Raw genomic sequence first — 25068 nt, 5'->3', positions numbered from 1 at the left:
AAAAGCTGAGGAGGGAGCCACTGGTGTGGACTGATGCTGCCAAAAAAGATTTCAGGAAGTAGAAGGACGGGTGGAATTTGGATGGGTGGAGAGGGTAAGGCACATCATTCCAGAGGAGAGGACCAGCAAGAGTGAGGCATGGAGGTGCTAATGAGACCCTAAAAAGGAGAGGCCTCCAGGAGCCCTGTGACTGACATGTGGGCAGATACGTAGTGAGAAATGGGGAATGATCTAGTAACTCATAATGGAGGGAGGTAGTTTAAACCTGACGGTAGATTTCGGCTTGGACATTGGTTGTGAAAAATGGTTTATTCAGTAACAAAGATAGGACAGTTATCTCAGACAAATGTCATTTTATTGCAGTGTGTAAGATGGACGGGGGAGAAATGTCATTTTATTGCAGTGTGTAAGATGGACGGGGGAGAGGGGAAACCCCAGAGGAGGAGACAAATAGAAGGAGGTTTCTAAAGCCCAGCTCTCAGAGGAGTGCCTTGGCGGGGCTGATGCTGAACTTTGGATTGAGCTCTTCTTCCTCTGTTCACTCCCTAAATAGGTTGTTTCCCAAGACTCAGTTCTCTGCCTACTGAGCTTTTCACGCTAGACACCTAAGGGGACCCACTCAGCCTCTGTCCTCACCACTTTGTTGAGCTCATGGCTCCTGTGAGTCCCTCAGGATCCAGAGAATGGACCTCCCTCTCTCCTGGGGCCCCAGACCGAAATATCCTACTGCCTATAAGACTTCTCCACTTCAGTGTCCCATCGGCCCTTGACAGGTACCGTTTCTTTTTTTTTTTTTTGAGACAGAGTCTCGCTCTGTTGCCCAGGCCGGAGTGCAGTGGCACAATCTTGACTCACTGCAACCTCTGTCTCCTGGCTTCAAGCAATTCTCCTGCCTCAGCCTCCTGAGTAGCTGGGATTACAGGCGCTCGCCACCACGTCCGGCTAATTTTTGTATTTTTAGTAAAGATGGGGTTTCACCATGTTGGCTAGGCTGGTCTTGAACTCCTGACCTCATGATCCACACACCTTGGCCTCCCAAAGTGCTGGGATTACAGGCGTGAGCCACCGTGCACAGCCGATGTACTATTTCTTTGCTAAATTCGTTTCCCTTTCTCACTCCCTACCTGAGGAACCATCATTTACCCGAAAGTCCAAACCTAGGGTTTCACCCCAGGCGTTTCCGTCTTATGCATCCATGTCCTTCCTGCCCTCCCCACCAGTTCAGCCCCAAAGAGTCTCCCTCCTTGATGTAAGTCTGTCATTCATCTCCAGTGCTGTAGTTGAGGCCACTGGCGCCATTTGCCTGGATTTCTTCCCTTCCATCTCTGTCACCGACTGCCTCCCTCCTGAGCCTGCCCCACAGCCTCCACCAGTGATCTCTGTGAAAACACAAATCTAATTGTTTCACTCCAGCTATCATCCTTCAGGGCCTCTCCATAGCTTTCAGGGTGGTTCCAACACAAGGCTCCTGCCTGCTCTGTGGCCGCATCTCCTTTCTGCTGACACGTGGAAGCCCTTAGGCCAGCCATGCCGCTCTGGGTTACTTGCAGTTCACCGCTGCTCGTGTTGTTTCACGCGGTCTCACCTTTACATATTCCCTTTTCTCTGCCCAGAATGAACTTCCCCCCACCCCTCCCACATACACATCTTTTTCCCTTGCCTAGCTCCTATTTCCTTGGCTTTCCTGACAAATATCGCCTCCTTGGGGAAGCCTTCTCCAGCTTCCTAGGGGGCTTCCAGGGCTCTCTCTACCCCTGTAGCCACTGCGTGTCTCTCGTGGCACCGCTAACCTGATGCTCACTGCTGATTTACTGCCCTGTCTCCCCCAGTGTGTCTCAGGAAGGAGCAGACTTGTTTTCTCCGTATCTCCAGTATATGAATAATGCCTGGCAGTTGTTAGAAACTGTGGGAATTAATGAGCAAATATGAGCGTAATAAATAGATACAGAAAGACTTTAGGCATACTGCATACAGATGAATAATCAGGGCTGGAAACATCTACAGAGGCCAGGCGCAGTGGTTCACACCTGTAATCTCAGCACTTTGGGAAGACCAGGTGGGCAAATTGCTTGAGCCCAGGGGTTTGAGACCAGCTTGGGCCACACAGTGAGACCCCATCTCTATTTTTTTAAAAAAAGAACTACGGATACTCTGAGAGAACAGTAGAAAGTAAGACCCATGTTTAGAGAGTGCAAAGAGGGGGGAAAAAAAAAGAACACCCAGGGTCCAAGGAGAAAACCAGTTCAGTGGCCAGGGAGCCTGTTTCAGGAAAGTAGGTGTTTCAGGAACGGATTCAGATGTTACTACCCCCACCCCCTGAAAAAAAAAAGCCAGGTGGAGATGATGACTGGAAGAAGACCACTGGATTCAGCAGAATGAGTTCACTTTTGAAAGGGGTTTCGGTGGAGACATGGGGATGAGAAACACTGCATGAGCTGGAAGTGGGGGAGGGTCAGTATCACTCTGTTCTGACCGGCTGGCCTCATTCTGGGACGTCACTGTGGTCACGCTGGTACCAGTTGAAGTTACTTTCACTCTGGGAAAGTCAATATGATCTTATGCTCCTGAAGCATTTTTAGTCCATTGTGTGGCATATTCCCATTCCACAGCTCTGACGAACAGTAACCAGGGAGATGGCTCTGTACATCTCACTTCAACTGGGACATGAGACCTAGGTGCTGACGGGCGCAGGGTACAGTGGTCCCACACTCATCATTAAGCACAGGCATGTGATAACGTCATCAAGTGTGCTTTGACCTCTTACAGATCTTTCTGGACGTTTTCCGCCAGCACTGACTATCCAAAGGCCTTTGGAGGCTTGTCTCTTGGGCCTGTGGCAGTGAAGATGGAGTGGGCTGCAGAGCATTGGCTGAAGCCTGTGACGCCCACTTCTCATCTCCCTCCGCATCCGCTGCTGTCCCGTTCTTTTGTAAACTCATGTTGGGACACTGTGCTGGACACACATAAGCTGCTCTCAGTAGTTCCTTGCCTGCTGACTCACTCCTCTCTCCCTGCATAACTGCCTTCTCCAAAGCAGGTGGCATCTCAGAGTCATTTTGCTACTTGCAGCTGCGATCATCTTTCCACTGCCAGGGCCATTACATAACTTGTCATGGGTTTGTGTTTTATTCATCCCCAGTAGAACATGAGCTCTCGGAGGACAGGAGCTGTTGTACTTCTTTGTCTTTTGGCTCTAATGCAGTGTACTGCCCTGAGGGATTGAATAAGACACCGCCTGTACCTTCAAGAAGTTTGCAGCCAGCAAGGGGAAGACATGAGGCTGCACTAGGCACTAGGTTTCTATGGGAGTCTGTGCAAAGAGGAGAAAAAAGAACCCTGAGGCCTAAATGGTGGCCGTGGCCAGTTCTCCCTAAGGGACACAGCGGGGGTAATCTTGAGGCCAGCACTGGGGCAGGTGTTTCAGTCACAGGGGACCTTATGAAAAAAAACACATAGAGGCTCATAACAGCTGTGGGGACAGCAAGGAATTGCACTCGCCTGAGATTGAGGTTCCCATAAGAAAGAGGCAATGAAAGACATGGCTCGGAAGAGAGCAGAGGCCAGGACAGGGGTCTTCTACTAAACTAAGAATTGCTGTTGTGTTCATCCTGCCAGAAGTGGTGGGTCAGTGAGGCCTTTCAAACAGGAGAGTAAGTTAGATTTGTTTTTAAGAAAGCTCACTTTAGTCATAATATGAACATTGTTTGAAGGGATGATGCTAGGCTGGGCACAGTGACTCATGCCTGTAATCCCAGCACTTCGGGAGGCCAAGGCAGGAGGATAGCATGAGCTAGGAGTTTGAGACCAGCCTGGGCAACATAGTGAGACCTCTTCTCTACAAAAAAAATTTTTTAATCAGCTGGGCGTGGTGGCATGTGCCTGTAGTCCCAGCCACTCAGGAGGCTGAGATGGAATGATCACTTGATCCCTGAAGGTCAAGGTGCGGTGACGACTCAAAAAAAGAAAAGGTGACAGTAGAGGAAGAAGACCAGGTGGGAGACGGTGAAAGTTCTGTGTGCTCATGATATTGGTGGTGATGAGCTACAGCGTGCTTAGCTCATCACAGTGAAGGACCAGGGCAGGCTTTGCAGAGCCTCCTTGTCTTCAGACCTCCAGATCAATCACTGGAGTCTCCTATAGTAATGATCATCCGAGTGATGCCTGTGCGACCTGAGTCTCCACAGCTTCATGGTGCATGTCTCCCTCCCTTTGCTCACTGTAGCAAAGAAGCTCTGTGTGCTGGGATAAGAAAGATGTATCTGTTCTCTACCACTGGCCCCTGACACACAGCACCTAAAGCCATTGGAATCTCCACAGTGAGTATAGGGTCCAGCCCTATAGGGCTTAGCGGGTGTTCTCCCCGTGTGCGGAGACGAGAGATTGTAATAAATAAAGACACAAGACAGAGATAAAGAGAAAACAGCTGGGCCCCGGGGGACCACTACCATCAAGATGTGGAGACTGGTAGTGGCCACGAACGGCTGGGCGCGCTGATATTTATTACATATAAGACAAGGGCGCAGGGTAAGGAGGGTGAGTCTTCTAAGTGATTGACAAGGTGAAGCAAGTCACATCATCACAGGACAGGGGGACCTTCCCTCTTAGGTAGCCGAAGCAGAGAGAGAGAAGGCAGAATACATCAGTGTTTTCTTCTATGCACTTATAAGAAAGATCAAAGACTAAGATTTTTACTATTTCTTCTACCGCTATCTACTACGATATTCAAAGAGGAACCAGGAATACGGGAGGAACACGAAAGTGGACAAGGGGCGTGACCTTTGAAGCACAGCACCACAGGGAGGGGTTTCGGCCTCCGGATGACTGCGGGCCGGCCTGGATGATATCCAGCCTCCCACAAGAAGCTGGTGGAGCAGTGTTCCCTGACTCCTCCAAGGACAGGAGACTCCCTTTCATGGTCTGCTAAGTAACGGGTGTCTTCCCAGACACTGGCATTACCGCTTGACCAAGGAGCCCTCAAGCGGCCCTTATGTGGGCGTGACAGAGGGCTCACCTCTTGCCTTCTAGATCACTTCTCACAATGTCCCTTCAGCACCGGACCGTATGCCCGCCGGTTATTCCTAGGTTATATTAGTAATGTAACAAAGAGTAATATTAAAAGCTAATGATTCATAATGTTTATGAGGATTGATAATGTCCATGACCATCTCTATATCTAATTTGTATTATGACTATTCTTATTCTAACTCTTTTCTTTATTATACTGAAATAGTTTGTGCCTTCAGTCTCTTACCTCAGCACCTGGGTAATCCTTTGCGCACAGTGAGAAGTGTCTTTTCACATGGATGACTGATGTCCGGGCACTCCTGGGTGGCCTCAGATGGGGCCTGGTTACGAGGGGAACTAATAAGTGATTAGAGGGTTCAGACTTTCAGCCCCAGCCCCACCCCCACCCCCAACCTCTGTGATTAGGGAGAGGGGTTGAGGGATTGAGTTAATCACCAATGGCCAGTGATATAATCAATTATATCTGCATAATGAAGCTTCCATAAAACCCCCAAAGGACAGGGTTTAGAGAACTTCCAGATTGCTGAATATGTGCTAGAGCAGGGTGCAGGGGGTGCCAGAGAGGGGCTGGGGCCACGCCCCATGCCTTGCCCTGTGCATCTGTTCCATCTGACTGTTCATCTGTATCCCTTGTAATGTCCTTTCTAATAAATGGGTAGATGTCAGTGTTTCTCTGAGATCTGTGAGCCGTCCTAGCAAAAGAGGAGTGGACCACGGGAACCCTCATTTATAGCACATTGATCAGAACCTTAGGTTAGGGCTGGTGATTGCCACCTGAAGTAGGGGAGCAGTCTTGTGGGACTGGGCCCTTAACCTGTGGGCTCTGATGTTATCTCCTGGGAGATAGTGTGGGGATTGAATTAAGTTATAGGACACCCTGCTGGTGTCCACTGGAGCACTGCTTGGGGTATGGGGGAAGCCCCCCAGCACATCTGATGTCAGAATGTTGTATTGGGTGGTGTGTGAGTGTAGAAAGGAGGAAAACAGTGTTGTTTTTCTTCAGAGCCATGCTTACAATAGAAAGCAGTGTAATATAATGAAAAGAACAAGAATGGGCAGTTAGGAACTCAATCCTGGGTTGACAGGGACATCTATACACAATCTGTAGAATACTGTTGTCACTTGGGATAAAAAAAAATTATACAAAATTACCTTTAAGTACTGGACGCTCTATCAGATATTTGTTATTATCATAGTATTGGGCATCTGTTTTTGTGGCTCTCAGAAAGTTTGAGAGAGTCCTGATTTAGGAGCCAACCTTGATAGTTACTACGCATAAAAGCTTGTAACCTCTAGAGCAACGGTCAGCAGGTGATGGCCTGTGGACCAAACGACCTGTTTTTATATAATCTGAAGCTGGGAACCGTTTTTGAATTTTAAATGGTTATATAAGTAACTATATAATATCCTTGATCTCTTGCCTCTTTGTCTTCCAAATCTAAAATGTTTACTATGTGGCCCTTTACAGAAAAATGTTTGCCGGCCCCTGCTCTAGAAGGTTATATAGCCAGCAGCTTTGAAAGTAACCTTTTACCTGGAAATGTGAGTTCTCTCTTAGTTCTGGTCATCTGTTGTTTGTGGGAACCAGTCCTCTCTCAGTTGGCTGATGATGAGAATGCTGTTATATACCACAACACAAACTTGAGGATAAAGCTTTCCATATGACTTTTCTGTAAAAATTTCCATCTATTTTAGAAGCAGAACTAAGGTGAAGCCCACTGTGGATGAATCCTGCTTGTTGGTACAAGCCAAGTGGAACATTTGGCAGCAAAGCCCTGGAGTCCTTGGTGGTCTTCTTTTAATTGCCTCCTCATCTCATTGGGCTGTCCGGTGTTAACTGGTTGGTTATCACCTCTGTGTTTCACCTGCAAGAAAAGAAGCTGCCGACACACCGAGCAGCTCAACGTTATTCACACGTGCTTTCAGTTATTTTCGCAGCATTTGGTTACAGTGAGTTTAGCTGCACACCCTCCCTTAGTAACATTTTGTGGCTGTGAAAATTCTCTTTATCCTCCCCCAGCAACAGTCATTTGGTATCATCTGAGATGTGCTGCCCTGTCAGTCATGAGGGTTCCTCTCATTAATCAAGTATTTTTAATTCTATAACTTTTTTTTAGTGTTTTAAAAGTATTTTCTGGTCCTTGATGTATTTTTTAGCAGCCGATAGAATTCACATACTATATAACTCACCCCTTCGAAGTGTACAATTCAGTGGTTTTTAGTATTTTTTAGTTGTGCAAATACCATCACAATTTGAGAACTTTTTTCATCACCCCAAAAGAAACTGCACCCCATTAGCAGTCATTCCCATCCGCCCAGTCCTAGGCAGCCACTCATCTACTTTCTGTCTCTGTAGACTTGCTTCTTCTGGCCATTTTATAGAAGTGGAAGCACATGCAGCTGATCTTTATGACTGGCTTCTTTCGCTGAGCTTCACGTTTCTGAGCTTGACGCATATTGCAGCATGGTTGATTTTCCCTCTGTGGTTTACATAGCAAGATCTGCCTAGTAGAGCTTTATGTGTGCAAGTGCCACCCCACCAAATCAGTTTCTGTCACTGCCCCTTCATCGGTCCAGCTTCCTTAGGAAGCTTCCTGTTGCCTCTTGGCCTCACCAGTGCTACCATTTTCATTACCATCTATTCTGCAGAATACACTCAGTGCCAGGCTCTGGGGTGTCCCACGGTGACCAAGGCAGCACGATCCCTCCTCTCCCTGAGCTTAGAGTAGAAAGCGTCAGTTACAGTGAAATGTGATGGTCACTTTTCTGGGAGAAATGTGTAGCGCAGCCAGGAAGAGTCAAGAAATCATGTCTGGAGGCAGCACCATCAGAAACTCTGTACCTCCGTCTCCACCCCTGTGACAGGGGTCGGGGCATTGCACGTGTGTTGCAAAGGAGTCCACCAGGAATCCAAAGGGAGCGAATTCTCATGTGTCCCGAGCATCCTCAGAGACAGCAAGCTGACACGTGGCACCCTTCTCGGCACTTTTCCTTTTTGGCTATGCTCTTTCACTTTTTGGTGCAATTTGATTTGAAAACGATTCTTTTCGAGTTGCTATGCTTCCTTGTCAACAAAGCAATCTAATCAGTTAGAGCTAGTTCTTTTATGACTTTCTTCTTTCAAGAGTTTATAAGTGTATAGCATCAGATGTGGAATAAGTTACCAGGGCTTAGTTGATAAAAATCTGCAAATTAAATGAAAATTACATGCAAGAACTCTATTTTCAGTGAAGTTAAAGCTACGTTGTTTATCTCAATCTGTACCTCCTTGCAGAAACTACTGTTATGTTTCCAGTGCTTTTGTAGTTGATCATACTGATCTTTTTGACAAAATTCAGAACAGGAAGATAGGATCAATCTAAAGTGTGATCCTTTTCCAAGACTGACTCATTAAGTGACCTTGAGAAAATCATTTCTATTTTCCATTCTGCCTTGGTGTCTTCATGAGAAAGAAGAGTGAGGTACAGTCTCATGATACTTTAGAAAACAAGCAAATGATGATGAGGTACTTGGCATTTTGAAGATGTAAAAGTTATCAGCAATCCTAATTCTTTTCCTGGGTTTTCCTTTCATCACTTATTAATCACTTTTTGAAAGGATGAATGAATTTAGAGATGTACTCTGGAGCAGTATCTTGTTAAACCAGGGGAATATTAGAAAAATCCTCCTCATAATCATTCTGGGCAGTTTTTCCTCCCAAAAAAAGCCGTCCTGATGGGTTTTCAAAACCAGAAAACACTCTTAATGAGGAACAGACCACTGGAGTACCCATGAGCATCTCAGAAAAACTCCTGGGGCCCTTGATTTCGTGCAACCCCCTAAGGGTTCAGAGCCAGCAGCCCATTGCTGTGGTTGACAGACATGGTTTTGTGGAGAGAGCAGCCAGAGGCCAGGAATTTTCTGTGTCGTGAGTCACAATCTCCCACCCAAGATTAGAGCACAGATTTAGCTAGCCATACTGAGATTTGGTAAAAGCATTCTGTCTAAGTGATGGAGATGTGTGCACGTGCGCAGTGCCTGTTCACAGGGGATGCAGGCAGATGGTGGGTTTAGGATGGGGGAGGCCACTGCACCCCCCTTCACTCCTCTGCACCTGCTCCCTCACATGGACACTGTCCACAGCTGTGGCTCTCACAGGGCAGTTGCCCAAGGAGCTCATATCTTATTGGAGATAGGGGATCGTACAGGTGATATTCATGAGCAGTGTGAGGAGGGTGACATGGGGATATCAACCCAGCGTCTGCCCAGGAGCTCCTCCTGTAGCGGCTCTGGCGGGTGGCCTGAGGCTTCTTTTTGAGAGGGAACTGTTTGGCCTTCCAGATGTTCTTTAATATAATGATTGGGAAGAGGCAGCTCATAACTAGCTTAAGGCTATCTAGTCCAGCTTTCCATTTTACAGCTGGGGAAACCCAGATTCAGTGTTTTATTCTCTGTTCACTTGGCGGCTTGCCTGAGTTCTGTACAAGTTCAGCAGCGCGGGGGAGCAGGAGGGTCTGGGTTGCTGAGAAGCCACTTACAGATGGGAAACAGGAGCTGGGCCCTATGCAGATGGAAGGGGCCAGGGAGGGCACTTTAGGTGGCAGGGACAGTTTGAACCGACATAGTCTGCATCAAGTGGGCGACATGGGGTGGAAGGAGCGTGCCGAGGAGAGGAGAGAAGTAATTTAGGATGGGGCTGGTTTGGGCAGACCTGCAAAACAGGACAGACTCAGACAGGATGCCCGAGGGTTTTCGGTTGAGGCAGTGTCGTTGTGAAAGGGCTTCTCGTGCACACTCACTGACCGTGGCATGTGGATTGGATTGGGGAAATCTTATTGGCAGTCATGTCATCCAAGAAGTTGTTAGCATAATCTTGGAATGCAATAGCAAGGACCTACATGGGCAGATCCCCTCCCAGGGGAAAATCAGTAGTCCTTGAGCGTTGACTAGGTTTGATGGACAGAGGAGAGCCGAGCCCAGACATGAGCTGGAAAGTGGACACACGCCTGCCACAGTGAAGGCAGATAGGCAAGTGCGGGAATGAGACTCAGGCGGTCACTGAAGACATGAAAATGGATGAACTATCTGCGGAGGAAATGTAAAAAGAAGGGAAACCTTGAGTAATCCCCAGTCTCATTTTTAATTAGGAGTTTCACCTCTGTTTCTGTCAAAACATTTACTGTAACAAGTACCAGAACTAATTTTAATTTTCACTTTTACTTAATAATTTGTGTGTAGAACCAACGTTGGGAAGGAAAAAATGACCCCAAATTTGGCAGCCAAAGAAATGAAGAAAGGGAAAACGGAAGATACGATGCAGAAATGGGTAATCCACACTTTGAGAGATGCACTTCCATTCTTATGTCTTCAAAGCCGCTGTCTCAGTCCTCGCTGTGTGGCCCTTACCGTCACCAGCATTCAGTGCTTACAAGCATGTCACTCAGTCAAGAGAGTGAGGAAGCTGCAAGACAAGGCCTTGGCATGCTCTTCCTGCACTGATGTCCCTGACCTGCGGCCGGACTGTGGGCTGTGGAAGCCTGTGGTCCCCTCACGCCACCCTCACACCACCACCTCCTCCTCACAGAGCAACCTTAGCGTTCTCATTCTCTACCAAAACCAAAACCAAAACCAAACCAAAACACAGGAAAAGGTTGGGATACCTCTGGTCCTGATGGTCCCTGGAGGAAAGGTTCCCCTTGAGGAGTGATGGGTCAGTCACCTTTCAAAACAAGCGAGAGCCAGGGCTCCAGCCTGTGGCTCAGCCTGCAGTGTGTTTGGTGCCACACGCCCCCCACAGCCACCCACAGTCTTGCTCCCCTCTGTGCAGGGGGCAGCAGCGGCACAGTCCCACTGGATGCCCTGGTGCATGGCTGAGCCATGTGTGTCCCATGGCTCTCTCTAGAGTCCCTTCCCTACACCACCAAGGCCTCTGCAGATGGAACTGGCTGGGAGCCGTGCTTTGTTGAAACAAAGGGAAAACCTGTCTCTCTTGGGTTTGCAGCTGCTGTTGAAACCAGTTGAACCTGTTTTTAAAATTGTACCTATGTCACAGTAAGATCAGCTGCACTAGGTATGTCAGGCCTCTGAAAAGAAATGTCATTAAAGTAAACAAGCCTTGGGACACATGTGTCAGACTACACACGGTAGAAGCATCCCTTGCAGGGGCTGCTGGGTTGCATCCTAAGCTGGGCTGGAGCTTCCTGATGTGCTCTGTAGATGTCTTTGCACCTCTTGTCCTCACTGCCACCCCCAGTCAGTGCCTGGAACACTAGCCGTGGCCCTGACCCTTTTAGCCCCTGAATGGAATGCACAGGCAAGGCGTGTGTCCTTTGGGACTCCAGCCAACTAGAGCAAGACAGAGGAAGAAGAGACGGGGCAGAGGGCAGCCGATGGTTGGGGACTTCTGTCCTCCCAGCCAAAAAGTTCTCAGAACTGAGCAACAGGATGTATTGTGTCTCCTGATTGTATTGCCATGGAAACTGCCTTCTATTCTGCCTAGAAGAAATAGAGCTGTTTGAAGCATCTCATCCATCAACACTGGTCACTGCAAGAAACCGCAAAGGAAAAGTGAAACCGAGAGCTGCAAAACTAGTCTGGGACTTTGTTCAAGCCAACAAAGTTTATTATTTTTTCCAGTACCTACTGAGACTACCGCTAAGCAGCACAGAAAGATAAAATCCACTGTTTCTATAGCACGACACGAAGGTCACGGGTGGCACTTCACATAACAGGGTTAGATTCAGTCTTCTGAGTTTTCTAAGGTTCATGTTTTTAAGACTTTGCCAAGGAACCAAGGTTTTCAGATATGCAGCAGGGTTTCTTCTGGGCCTCGCGTTGCCCCATCTCTTATCCAGGCGGTGAATGTGTGGCTAGTTTGTGTGTGTGGTGCTGGTGGTGGGCTCTTTGGTTTTTCCCCGGTTTTGCCACAAAGCTTTTGCTGAGGACAGCAGCCTCTGTGGTGTCTTTCCCCTCCGTATAAGTTGTGCTCACTATTGTCGTCATGCACCACATAACAATATGTTTTGGTCCACGTCAGATCGCATGTATGACAGTGGTCTCATAAGATTATGATGCCATATTTTTGCTCTGTCTTTTCTATGTTTAGATACACAACTACCATTTTGTGTTACAACTGCCTCCAGTATTCAGTACAGTGACTTGCTGTACAGGTTTGTAGTCTGGTCGCCATAGGCTACACCAAGCAGCCTTGGTGAGTAGTAGGCGATCCCATCTATGTTTCTGTAAGTACACAGCAACAAAGTCACCCAACAGCACATTTCTCAGAATGAAGCCCAGTTGTTAAGCGACACGTGACTGCAGTTCTAAGTCTAACAAGGTGCCTCTCGTTCAGTCCTGAAGTGCTTCTTGTTTAGTTTTTAATGTACATTTGTTTTGTTATCTCAGCCAAACTCTTTTCAGGGCCATAGGAAATTAGTCATTTCTCTGTGTCACAGCCTCCTTATCTGGCCCCAGGACAGCGCACTACGCACAGAAAGCAAATGAGCGAAACTAAGTGTAAGCATATTCATGCATCAAAACCTGCAGCTTCCACAGAGCACAGGGAATTGCAAATAACTCTCTTCTATGAGAAGCTACCATTTGTGGTTTCACCACAGTTTCCCAGCGTTGCTTCTTTGTATCTCCTGGTTCTTGTGTTAGAAGAGGGTGCTATGTCCATGAAGAATGTAGGTATCAAGCATGTCCTTTGAGAGTCTCCTTGTTTTAACCCTTCTCACCCCTTCCACCCCACCTTCATTAGTAACCTACCACCTGGGTCTTCATGTCCCAACTAACTAGAGTCTTGGCTAAGTAAACCCCGTACACCTTAACTCAGCAATATGCTTCACTGTGTCTTTGTCCATTCAGTTATCCATTTTGCGACTGTTTCTTGAGCACTTGCATATGCCAGGCCGTACAGGAGGCCAGATCTACAAACAGGACAAGATGGAGAGTCACAGCCCCCATGGAGCTAATAGGCTATTACGAGATTCAAGCCAGTTAGCCTGCAAATGAAATGGGATGTGCTGAGCCCTGTAAGGGACGGTGAGGCGTGAGAGCACGCAGAAGAGTGCGGGGTGGTGAGAACAGACTCCCCAGCAGGAGTAGAGAATGTGAGGGCGGGGTGGTGAGAAAGTGACTCCAGTGGCAGACAGGAGTCTGGTAAGCCCAGGTGAGAAATTTCCGTTAGATTCTGAAAGCAACAGGGATGCATTGAGTAGCATCAAAGGGGAGGATGTCTATAGTCATCCAAAAAGGCCCTTAACGTACTCTTCCTTTTTTTTCTAACTATTTATCTATGTGACTGGATTTGCTTCATGTACTTCAAAAGCCAGAGTAACAGAACAGAATCCAATGCAGAAGTAGATAGGAGAATCCAGCAACCTTCTAGTAAGTCAGACATTAAAGAGATTTGCAAAAATGGAAAACAGTTCCACTCTTCTCAGTAATTCTGTTTGGGAAAACGTGGTTATTTTTTATTTCAAAAATCTGTGTTTATATTAGCAAGTAATAGGCTTGTGATTGTTAATGAGTTATTAAATATTTTAAAATTAATAAAAGGGCAATGAGGATCCAGCAAAAGGTTTCTACGTAGAAGAGGGGCTTGACGAGATTTGTATCTTAGGAACTAACTCTGGAGCCATCCCAGCCATGGACTGTGGTCCCACACGGGGCAGTGAGAGTGAGGGTGAAGACAGAGGCGGAGGAGTTACAGTGGACAGAGTCTGGAGATCTGGCTTATGCAGTGGATGGATGTGGATGTCACGCCCCAAGACAGGGGACACAGCAAGAGATACAGGGTTGGAGATGAGTTTGTTTGGGATGTGTTCTATCTTAGGTGTTTCCATAACATTTAGATGAAAGTGTATCCAGGAGACAGTGGGTTACATGGCTCTGAGACACGGCTTTTGGGTTGGAGGTTCGAGTTTAGGAGTCTCTACCCCATGAAGCCCTAGGAATGGATGGGCACCCAGAACACAGAAGAAGGAGAGAAACACTTCCCACATGGAACCTTCAAGAACACCCGTGTCTGAAGGACAGGAGTGGGAGGAGGAGAATCTGAGTACACTGAGAAAGTATAGCCAGAGGGCTAGAAAGAAAGCGGGATGCCACAAAGCCAGGGGAAGAGAACGTCGAGGAAGAGTGGTCAGTAAGACCTGGTGCTGCCAGAAGTCAGGTCAGAGAGCGCTCAGGAGGATCCACTGGATCTAACAAAGGGTGCTTTGATAACCTGGAAGAAAAAGGAAAAACTGTTTCATTATTAGAATACCAGACTCTGAGCTTCTAAAAGGCAGGGAGGTTGTCTTAATTCTCTTTCTACCTTTGTTGCTGAAAGTATCACCAGGTACATTAGTAGATGTGAAAATTTTGTGATTTTACATTAACTCATTCAAGTAAAACAATGTAGTCTTTTTATGCCCTTGATCTCCATGGTAGGTCATCCCCATTGTCAGAGGCTCCTATTAAATCAGCCTGTTTCCTAAATGTGTAGGTATTTCCTTATGGCCTGGGGTAGAGCTTCCCAGCCACTGTCCCATGGTCATAGATTGGCTGAGATACTGGTCCCCTGCCCTCTTAGGGGCAACTGGAAAGGGCCTGAAGCCACTGGGCCAGCTGTAAACAGTTTTGGCTTTTCCTGTGGGCCTTGCAAATCTGTCTTTGTCTGTGTGTGCCATGAGGTGAAAAACATTTGAAAGCCTTCGTCCATAGCACACTGAGTAAGTCCTTGTGTGGGCTCTGCCTTGCCTCCTGTGTGCCCAAGCACAGCACCCCTAAACAGTCACATCGCCCTTCGCTGCCTACCCCATGGTCTCCCTCAGAACCTTCCCTGCATGGTGGCCTGCAGGTGGCCACCGATTGTAGACTGGAGGTGGCCCTGCTGCATGCTTCACACTTCAAAACCTGGCATGCCAATAAAGGCTTTCTGAGCACCAGAGACTGAGAAGAAAGGGTGCATTTGTTTCCAATGGCCAGCAGTCTTAAAATAAGATGAAGATACTTTTGGAAGTAATTTGAGTTTTTCTAAAACATCACATTCATAATGCCCCCTCTGTGATTGTTCTCCATTTTACTCTTTTATGGGGCACCAATTTGTACAAGGACTGCACTGAGCTGAGAGTGGTACTGGCCACCTGGGAAATATGTTCAAGTCTTCCATCCTTCGCAGCCCTCCAGGATCCTTTAGTCTAGTTGGGAAGACGAGAAACAATACTGTATAAAGTGTAAGGCCAGGTAGTAAGGATGAAAATAATCATAGCTAAGCTGCAATAAGCTTGTAGATGGCTTTACGTTCTATTTTAAATGTTTCACATGAATTAACTCTTTTGATTCTCATACTCTCCATGTGAGGTGGGTGCAGTTATTATTACCACTTTACAGGTGAGAAAACCAAGGGTCATGGAAGTGTTTGAAAATGTACCTAAGGTGTTACAGTAAGAGGTAGAGCTGGAATTTGAGCCCAGGTGTTCTGGCTCTAGAGACTGTTCTTATTCAGCTTCCTCTACCTTTCTGTCCCTCTGCTTCCTCTACCTTTTTGTCCCTCTGCCGTTTTTCCTTAGCATTGCTTTGCTCCTTGAAAGCGGTATAAACCCACTTAGGCCCCTGTCTTTGAACACCTTGGGGAAAATGCCTTGCTTGCTTTCTTCTCCATCGTCGAAATCATTCTCTTTTAATATTCAACCCCAGCCCTATCCTCTTGGAAGTCTTACCCCTGTGCTTTGGCTGCAGTGGGTTGATGTCCACTCTGAGCTTTTCTAGTCCTTTTAATTTAGCTCACAGCTCCCGTCTTAATTATATATCATCTTGCATTGTTCCGGCTTTTCCATTTCTGGGTATCTTGCCTTCCCCCAAGGAGATGGTGCACCCCTCGGGAGCAAGGACGAGACCGTGTGCCTGGCTCACACTCTCTTGTGGACACTCGAGTGCCTGAGGTCAGCCACCCGTGAGCTCTTCTGGCGTCTCTGATGTAGACACTGCCTCACTCTCCCATCCAGAAATCTTTCAATGCCCGTAGAACATGGATTTCTGTTCCATGGAACTTCTGTTTAATAAAATGTCAGAAACTTTTACTGCTCCTCAGTTGGGAAACCATCATGTATGTATGTATGTATATATGTATTAATATATATTTATTCATTCATACATGTATATATACACAAGAATTTTTACTTCATTTGAAATCTTCTTACAAACTAATAATAAATACTTCATAAAGCGCCTGTTCAAACTGCAAGCTGTTTCCTTCTTCATTTTTAAAATATGTGGTTATTGCTTTTGAAGAAGACAAAGTAAAGGAAACATTTCCTGTTTATAGAGGCTCATATTTAACCCTGCGTAACGAGCAGATTCATGTCAAAACATCCTAGAACCTAGAGCCGTGACTTTCTGCTTTTTAAGCACTTTTCTACTATCACAGGAGTAGAGGGATTGGGGTTTTGTTTGCTTTGCCTACTCTCTGATTCTCCCACTCTCTTGTAAGAAATGAAATGTAACTCAAAGGCCATTCCCCTTCCACGGTCCTGGAGCGGGTGTGTTGTGTGCCTTTGCATGTTTTTGTATCTTTACTACATACGTACTTATCAGGGTTTCTCGACCTACACACCATTGACATTTTGATCCAGACCATCCTTTGTTATAAGGGGCTGCCCTATACATTGTAGGATGTTTAGCAACATCCCTGACCTCTGCCTACTAAATGTCAACAGCACCACCATCCTGTCCCCTCTCCCCTCCACTTAACAGCCAAAACTGTGACCAGTCTCCTGGGTTGGGGGTAGGAGAACGGAGTCATCATTATCATATATCCATCTAAAACAGTTAAAATAGATCAGACGCAATGGTGCACATCCATGGTCTCAGCTACTCAGGAGGCCGAGACGGAAGATTGCTTGGGTCCAGGAGTGAAGGACTGCAGTGCGCCATGATTGTGCCTGTGAATAGCCACTGCCCTCCAGCCTGGACAGTGTAGCAAGACCCTCATCTCAAAAAAAAAGTTAAAATAGTATATACTCTTGTTCTGAGTATTTTTAAATTTATGTAAATGGTATTACATTTTATCTGTATTATTTACATAAACTACATACAATTTATGTAAATGATATATGTATACATTGCATATGCATATTCTCGTACAACTTTATTCATTCAACATTGTATATTTTAGATTTACCCATGTAAATCTAGTTCATTTATTCTAGCTGCTTTTATAATGGTCTTTTGTATAATAGAACCACTTATTAATTTATTTCCCTCCTTAGGAACAACTGAATGTTTTCCGTTTTCTTACTTAATATTGTAACCAGTGCTTCACAAAAGATCCTCATACATGGCCCCCTCAGCATTGACAGCTCCCTGGAGGGGAAGTTCCCAGGCCATAGACTAGAATAGTTTTACTAGATCTTGAGATGTTACTCTCCAAAAAGATTGTGTCAGTTTATCCTCTGATCAGCAACTTATCAGAGTTCCCATTTCTTTCACATCATTCCCACACTCAGTATTATTGGGCTGTGTATTTTTGCTAGTCTTGTGGGTATAAAAAAACTTGTTGTTTTCATTTGCCTTTCCCTAACACTAGTGAGATTGAATATCTTTTCATATGTTTCTTGACTTGGGATTTCCCCTTCTATAAATGGACTATTCATATACATTATCTGCTTTTCTCTTGAGTCACTTATTTTTTTCTCATTGATTTATAAGTGTTGTCTTATAAATTCATAAGTGTCTTTGATTTATTAAGTCTCCTTGATTTGTAACTTTTGAGTTTTGAGCATATAGCATTTATATGTTGTAAACATTTTCTCTCAATCTTTAGTTTGTCTTACTTAATTCAGTAACAATTGAACTTTTAATGCAAAAGTTCTTGCAGGTAAAGTAATTTTTAACCACTTTTTTCTTTGTGATTTATGCTTCATATTTCTGTTTTAGAAATCCTTTCCTATCTTAATGACATAAAAATATTCTCCTATTTCTTCAAAAAATTTTCACAGTTTGGCTTTCCACTTTTAAATATTTAATCTTAGTGTTTCTTTTTGTGGGTGGTGTGAAGTAAAGGTCTAGTTTTATCTTTTCCCTGTCTATAGACAGTTGTGCCAGGACTGTGTATTCAGTGCAGACTCATAACCAAGTGCCCGTGTTTACTGTTGATTCCTAGACTCTGTCTCCTGTTTGGACTTTTTGCCTAACTTGCACTAATACCACATGACTTTAATTACTGCAGTCTAATACTAAGTCCTAATAACTGGTAGAGAACTCCTTTCTTATCATACTTCTTCAAAATAGTCATGCCTAGTTTTGAGCTTTAACTTCAAATAGTCTAGTCCCACCAAAATATACACACGTACATACTTTTGAATTTTGAGTATATAGCAGTTAGGAATAATTTATGGGAATAGGAATAATGATAGGAGTCTGACTCCAAAATGACAGATAACACAAAATAGCAGAAACTTAAACAAGGCAGTTTATTTCTATCTCGTACAGAAGTCCAGCAGTGGGCAGCCCAGGCCGGCGGGGCAGCGTCCTAAAGGTGTCAGCCCCCGGCTCCTTGCTGCTGCTGTATCCTCAGCGCAGGACTTCCACCTGATCCTCTAAGAAGGGCGAGCCCCTGCCTCTGAGGATCTTCTGGTCGGCCCATATTCCCTTTCTGCTGACATACCATTGTCAGAACCTAGTCAATGTGGCGGGAAACTGAGAAAGGTAGCAAGTCACACATATATACACACCCAAGAAAACCAAAACAGTTTTTTTCAAAGAGGGAAAATGGATATTGGAAGTGAACCAGCAGTCTGCTAGACTGGAGTTGGCAGTGTCTGGATAGATTATAGGATTATATGTTACCAGGCTCAATTCAGGAATATGCTGAATCTTTCCATTTACTTAGAGATCTTGCAGATCTTTTGTTTGATTTTATTCTTAACTACCTTATATTTTTTATTGCTCTTTATAAATAGTAATTTTTTGTACATACATTCTCTAAATGATTTCAGTAGAGGGAATGCTACTTTTTAATTATACTCTCTTGTTCTCATGCTTTGAGAGACATTTGTAAACACTCTTGGATTTTCTAGGTAGACAGTCATCATTTGAATAATGAGTTTTGTTTCTCTTTTTCTATCTTTAACTGAGATTTTTGTTTGGGTTTGGTTTTTGTTCTCATTATGCTGTAACTTGTGCTGAATGCGAGAATTGGTAATAGGCATTTTTGTCTCTTCATGAATGGCTACTGAATTTTGTCAAATTGTTTTCATACCTATTGAGATGAGTGATTTTTCTCCTTCAAACTGTTCATGTGTGGATTATGTTGCTAGATTTTCTAAGATTTCTAAGGTAAATCCTAGTATAGTACATCAAACTAGATAATTATTTTTTAAACATTGTTGGATTGAATTTGCTGATATTTTATTTAGGATTATTATATCTACCCAAGAAAAATAAACTATATATTATATAATTTTTCTTGCTCATAGTGGCCTTGTCTATTTTGGAAGCAATGTTTTGCTAGTCTCAAAAAATCAGGTGGGAAACTCTCCTTCCTTTTCTGTACTCTAGAGCAGTTTATATAAGATAAGGAGTCCTTAAAGATTTCATACACTTCACCTGTAGGTTTTTGGTGGGCAGATTTTTAAGTACTATTTCAGTTACATTAAAGTATGACATATATCCAGAAAAGTACATGCTATATAATAATCATCATCATACAAATGTACTTTTTATGTTTATTTTATCCAGCATCATTTGAGAGATTCAGCCATATTGTTGCATGTCATTATAGTTCATTCATTCAAACTGCTTTATTAGATTACAGTATGTGAATACACCATAACTTACCCATTCTATAGTTGATGGGCATTTGGGTAGTTCTCATCTTTGACTATTATAAATAATGCTGCTGAGAACATTCTAGTCCATGTCTTTTGATGAACATGTGTTTGAATTTCTTTTATCCAGGAGTGGAATTGCTGAGTCTCACGTGTGGCTCAGCTTAAGTAGATGGTCCTGAGCAATTTTCAAAGATAATTACCAATGTCTGTTTTCTCTAGAATAAGTTTTAATAAGTTATACTTTTCTAGAAAGTTGTCATTCATCAAAGTTATTGGTATGAATAAAGTATTCTTGTGATTTTTTAAAAATCTGCCATTATATCCCTTGTATTATCCTTAATACTGTTTATTTGTGCTCCTTCGTCTGTCTTTTCATCAAGCTTGCCAGGTTTGCCTATTTTATTTGACTTTGTAACAGCCAGCAGTGAGTTTTAGTGACTCCTTCTGTTTCTTTGTTTTCCACTTTAATGGCATTTGCTGTCAACTTTCTACTTTCTTCTTTCTCATTTCTTTAGATTATTGTTACTTTCTCTAACTTCTTAAATTAGGTATACATAACCCTTTAATTTTCAGTTTTCTTTTTTTATTTTAAGCTCAATATTTTAAAATTACATGAACCACTTTATTACATCCCATAAACTTTGATAGGTAGGTAATAGTTTTATTTTACTCATTCTGAGATATCTTCTAATTTCCATTATGAGGATTTTTTTGGTTTCCAAATGTGTGGGGTTTTTTGTTATAGTTATTATTTTGATATTGATTTCTAGTTTAATTGCATTGTGGTGAGAATATAATGTGTGTAATGTTTATGATTTGGTATTTGTGAATATTTCATATAGGATCTAGTGTACAATTACTTTGTAAATACTTTATATGTAATGGAAAGGAATGTATATTCTCTATTAAATGCAAGGTATATATGTCCATTCAGAAATAAACTTGTTATTTATTTTTTGTATTATTATTTTTGACTGGTTGATCTATCAGTTACTGAGTTATATGCTGAAAATTAAATATATGTCCGGATGTTTCCACTTCTCTTGTAATTCTGTTTATTTTTGCTTTCTGTGTTTTGATGCCATCGTGTTACATATAACTATATTCATGTATTCTATTGATTTTATCCCTAATACTGCCTTTTTTTGCCTTTGAGGTCTATTTATTTGGCATGAATGTAGCAACATCAGCTTTCTTTGATTAGTGTTTCTCTGATTTTTTTTCCATCTCTTTACATCAACTTGTGTACGTGTTTATATTTTAGATTTATCTTTTGTAGGGAAGAGGTGAGAGGTGAGAGTGGCTTTTGTTTCCCTAATTTTTTTTCACAGCTGTTTTTTCTCGTAATACCTTAGTCTTTTTTTTAAGATCCTCCTGTGACGTCCTAGTCTTTTTGAAGTGTGTAGTCATTTTCAGATCCTCCTATATTCAGGTCCTTGGGGACCCAGTCCTCCTCTGTGTTGTGTGTGCCGACTTGCTCATCATTGGTGATTTCCTTGTGGATTTTGTAGTTTTAAATTCTGAGTTTTTCCCCACTGGAGCTTTAACCATAAATCCCATGTAACCCCAAGGCAAGAGAATATCTCTCCAGAGTAGTTTTACATTTGCTTTTGCTTGGCTCCTTAGGTATCTCCATCCCAAAACCAATTTTATGTAACTTTTTTGATGGGTTCTGAGACCACATATGTATAGTATAACTTGAACCCCAAATTTGCCTGTGGTTCTTAATTCTCAGGCAGGACCAAGATTCCTGCTGTCTTCCAGGGGAAGACAGGCTTTTTAGTTTGATTTTTTTTCATCTCTTTCGCTGAGGGTGCTGCCATTTGCAGATTGTATCTTTAGACAGATAATTGAGCTCAGAATTGCTGCCTCTTTCAGACCCAAGGCCGCATCTTCTGAACCCAAACAGTGATAAAACCCAGTGTGGTTCTGGGTGAGCAGGACCTGTGCTCCCCCGTCTCCCGGGATGCTCACTGTTTGCGGCTCTGCTTTCCACGCCCGCTTGTTCCTGAGGCCTTTCGACTCCACTTACTTCTTTCATGTTTAGCTGTGTATAGAAATATTTATCTATTAATAGCTTTTTTAGGTCTTTATAGTAGGAAGATTTTCAGATACTTAGTCTATAATTTTGTCAGGACTAGAAGACTTCTAGAAATAGAGATTTAAATTCATAAATTCAAAGATTGCCATATAGCTAGAAACATGGATTTTTTAAAAGCAGCATGTGATACATTTTTCTTCCCATGGTGGCTTCTTTTTTTGTTGGTAACATAGACTAAGCAAGGAATGGCATTGCTGTCGGTCTTCAGGATCCGTGGAACCACCCTCAGAAAGATGGTTACTGATCCTCACTTCTTACCTTTTCCCTGTTTGTCAGATTTCCCTTCACACTCTCTAGCCTGTTGCTGAGTTTTTATCACAGTCTGCAGTCTTCCTGCACTGGGCACACTCAGGATTTACTTCAGTCATAAGAAGAAGAAAGGTAGAGTGGGGAAGCATTTTAAGGGCCATGGTGGAAACACCAGCTATCTGGCTGCCCTCAGTGACTTAGCCTCCTCTCCATGTCTTCCTTCCTATCGCACCCTGCCAAGCCCTGAGCTCCTAAGAGTTCACTGGAGTTGGGACAGTCAGTGGCGTCACAGTCGGGCTGAGATTAGGAGTGTTTGTATGTGTCTTTCACTGCCTTCCAGAGCCACAGTGCACAAACAGCTTTTGCACTGCCCATTACTTTCTTTTCGCCTAAGCACCTACTGCAGGTGCCAATTTTGTGCTATTGACTGAAGGATGTTGTGATACTTTTGGATTTGAATTGCTTGCCTGGAGCAGATCAATATGACACTACATTCCCAGTCTATAGATGTAACTGCATTGAGAGAAAGCTCTTCCAAGCATTATGATGGTTCTGCTCCTTCTGTGTCTGATAACCGTGTGTTGATCTCTTTTTAGGGAGGAATGATCAATTGGAATCGTCTTTTTCCTCCTTTACGTCAGCGACAAAACATAAACTATCAGGGTGGTCGGCAGTCTGAGCCAGCAGCGCCCCCTCCTCTAGAAGTTTCCGAGGAACAGGTAATTCATCAGTAATACCTGGTACTCATTCTAAATCCATGTTTCAGAGTCGAAGCAGTTTCGATCAACAGGACTTGAAAGTAATCAAGCATGTAAATACAAAGATGGTGACAGCGGTCCATCTGCCACCGTGATAGAGACTTTGGGCCTTTTTTTGCTACTATGGTTCTTATAAGTTTGAGGAAGGCATTATTGGTTGGGATTAGGGGGTGGGAATGCATTATGGTAGCTTGTTTTAGATGCTCTGACACTTTGTATAGACAAGAAACTAATGAGACTGGTTCTCTATAAAGGATCGGAACAAGGAGGTGGGAGGATGGGGAGGGAGTGTCCCTTTGGCATGGTTTCACTTTTGTGTGGTTTTGAGTCATGTTAATGTTTTACATATTCAGCAAGCAAACCAAAAGACAGGGACAAATGTAAAACTGAAAAGAAACAAATGATCTAACTACATTTCAAATGAATAACATAATCACATTGAAGGAGGGAAAATGGTTTTCAGTAACTTTTGAACCTGATATACCCTCAGACTAATGAAGAAACAAAAAGAACTGCAAACAAATCTTAAACATTTCTTCATAGGTTTAGTTTTCATAAGGGTATGAGTATAGCAATTCTAAAATTATGCTGTATTATAGGTTTGAGCAAATGAGGAACTAGGTTGATTTTATTGTGGAAGAAGGAAAATAAAAATATAAAGCAGGGGAAGGCAAGGGAGAACCCTGTGGGGTTGGGAAGGAATTATCACTATCATTGTAAACTCATGAGTGTGTGTGTGTGTGTGTGTGTGTGTGTGTGTGTGTATGTGTATGTACACATACCCTCTCTGACTGAGAGGGCTCAGAAGCAGTGGCCTCCTGGTAGCAATGGGCTCACCTACTGCCCAGATCTGGTTTCTAAACACTCTTCCCCACTAAAAGGAACCAGGCCTCTTTAGGGAAGCGGTGGATTCCAGGCCCAGGATAGGGAACGTACAGGATAGCCCTGGATCATTGTGTGCCAGGAAAGTAAGGAAGTGATCAGTCCCTGCTGGGGCATGTCAGAAGACACTGGAGCCAGCTGCAGGATCCTGCTGGCCACATCTGGGGCATCAGCTCTAGGGATCAAAATAAATGAAGGATAGTAAGAATTCATGCATTATAATGATATTAGTAGATAAATATTTGTATAAATACGTACACTGGAGGAAATGAAATGCTTTTCCCGAATGGAATGTCAAGTAATAAATATACAAAGAATGATAGTATTGGAAAATCACAGATTTGCAAGCATTGTAATAATCCATTCAGGGAAAAATCATCAATATATGAAGACTAGGCTATCTCTATATAGATGGTCCCTGACCTATAATGGTCAAACTTTAACAATTTTTCAGTTTTATAGTGGTGCAAAAGTGATACATACTCAGTAGAAGCCATACATCAAATTTTGAGTTTTGCTCTTTTCCCAGACTAGTGATACATGGTACGAGACTCTTTTGCGATGTTGGGCAGCGACTGTGAACCGTTCTATTTTTCACTTGCAGCACAATACTCAATCATTACATGAGATAGTCAACACTCTAGATTTGTGAGAGTTGATTTTGCCCGACTGTAGGGTAATGTTAAGTGTTCTGAGCATGTTTAAGGTAGGCTAGGTTAAGCTGTGATATTCAGTAGGTTAAGTATAACTAAATGCATTTCGACTTAGGATATTTTCAACTTACAGTGGATTTATTGGGACTTCACTCCATCGTAGGTTGAGGAGCACTTGTACTCTCAAAGTCCCCCTCCACAAGTTACTTACTAATTATAAAGGAAAACAGTAATTCTACAGAGGAGAAATGGGACACCACCTTAACCAAGTTATCAAAATTAACATCACCAGTTATGGAACAAAGAATTATTATGTTCATATCCTGAAAAGGACATATCAGTTATGTGTTACAATCAACATGCATAACTTTGATCGTAAAGGAAAATAAGATAAACTTAATTTGAGGGACATTCTATAAAATACCTGGCCTATGTTCTTTAGAAACACGATGTTGCAGATTAAAGGAGACTAGGGAGTCATGCTGTCCAAATGGAGAATGTGATCCTGGACTGGATTTTATACTGGAGAAAAAATTTCTGATGAAAGGCCATTTTAGGATCAGTTTCATCAATTGGACTATGGATTGGATATTGGTATTATATGA

At 43.5% G+C, this 25068-nt stretch overlaps 1 protein-coding gene and 1 long non-coding RNA gene across 3 annotated transcripts in view; one reads left to right on the top strand and one right to left on the bottom strand.

Moving 5' to 3' along the window:
* UBAC2 (UBA domain containing 2) overlaps window positions 1-25068 on the top strand; it is a 184710-nt gene that overhangs the window by 142414 nt on the left and 17228 nt on the right. Inside the window, exon 8 of the mRNA XM_033177364.1 lies at window positions 22767-22889. Within this exon, the coding sequence (XP_033033255.1) occupies window positions 22767-22889 (123 nt within the window). The remainder of the gene's footprint in view (window positions 1-22766; window positions 22890-25068) is intronic.
* On the bottom strand, window positions 3504-8146 carry LOC117063569. 2 transcript variants are annotated; one of them, XR_004428991.1, is made up of 4 exons: window positions 7216-8146; window positions 6560-6905; window positions 5252-5345; window positions 3504-3635 (listed from the first exon to the last, which is right to left on the bottom strand). It is a non-coding gene; the product is annotated as an uncharacterized LOC117063569 (long non-coding RNA). The 2 variants fall into 2 exon arrangements; XR_004428990.1 differs by having other exon boundaries at window positions 6560-8146.

Source organism: Trachypithecus francoisi, unplaced genomic scaffold (assembly GCF_009764315.1).
Source record: "Trachypithecus francoisi isolate TF-2019V2 unplaced genomic scaffold, Tfra_2.0 Lachesis_group18, whole genome shotgun sequence".
Classification (NCBI taxonomy): Eukaryota; Metazoa; Chordata; class Mammalia; order Primates; family Cercopithecidae; genus Trachypithecus; species Trachypithecus francoisi.
This window is presented reverse-complemented; position numbering and strand designations above follow the sequence as displayed.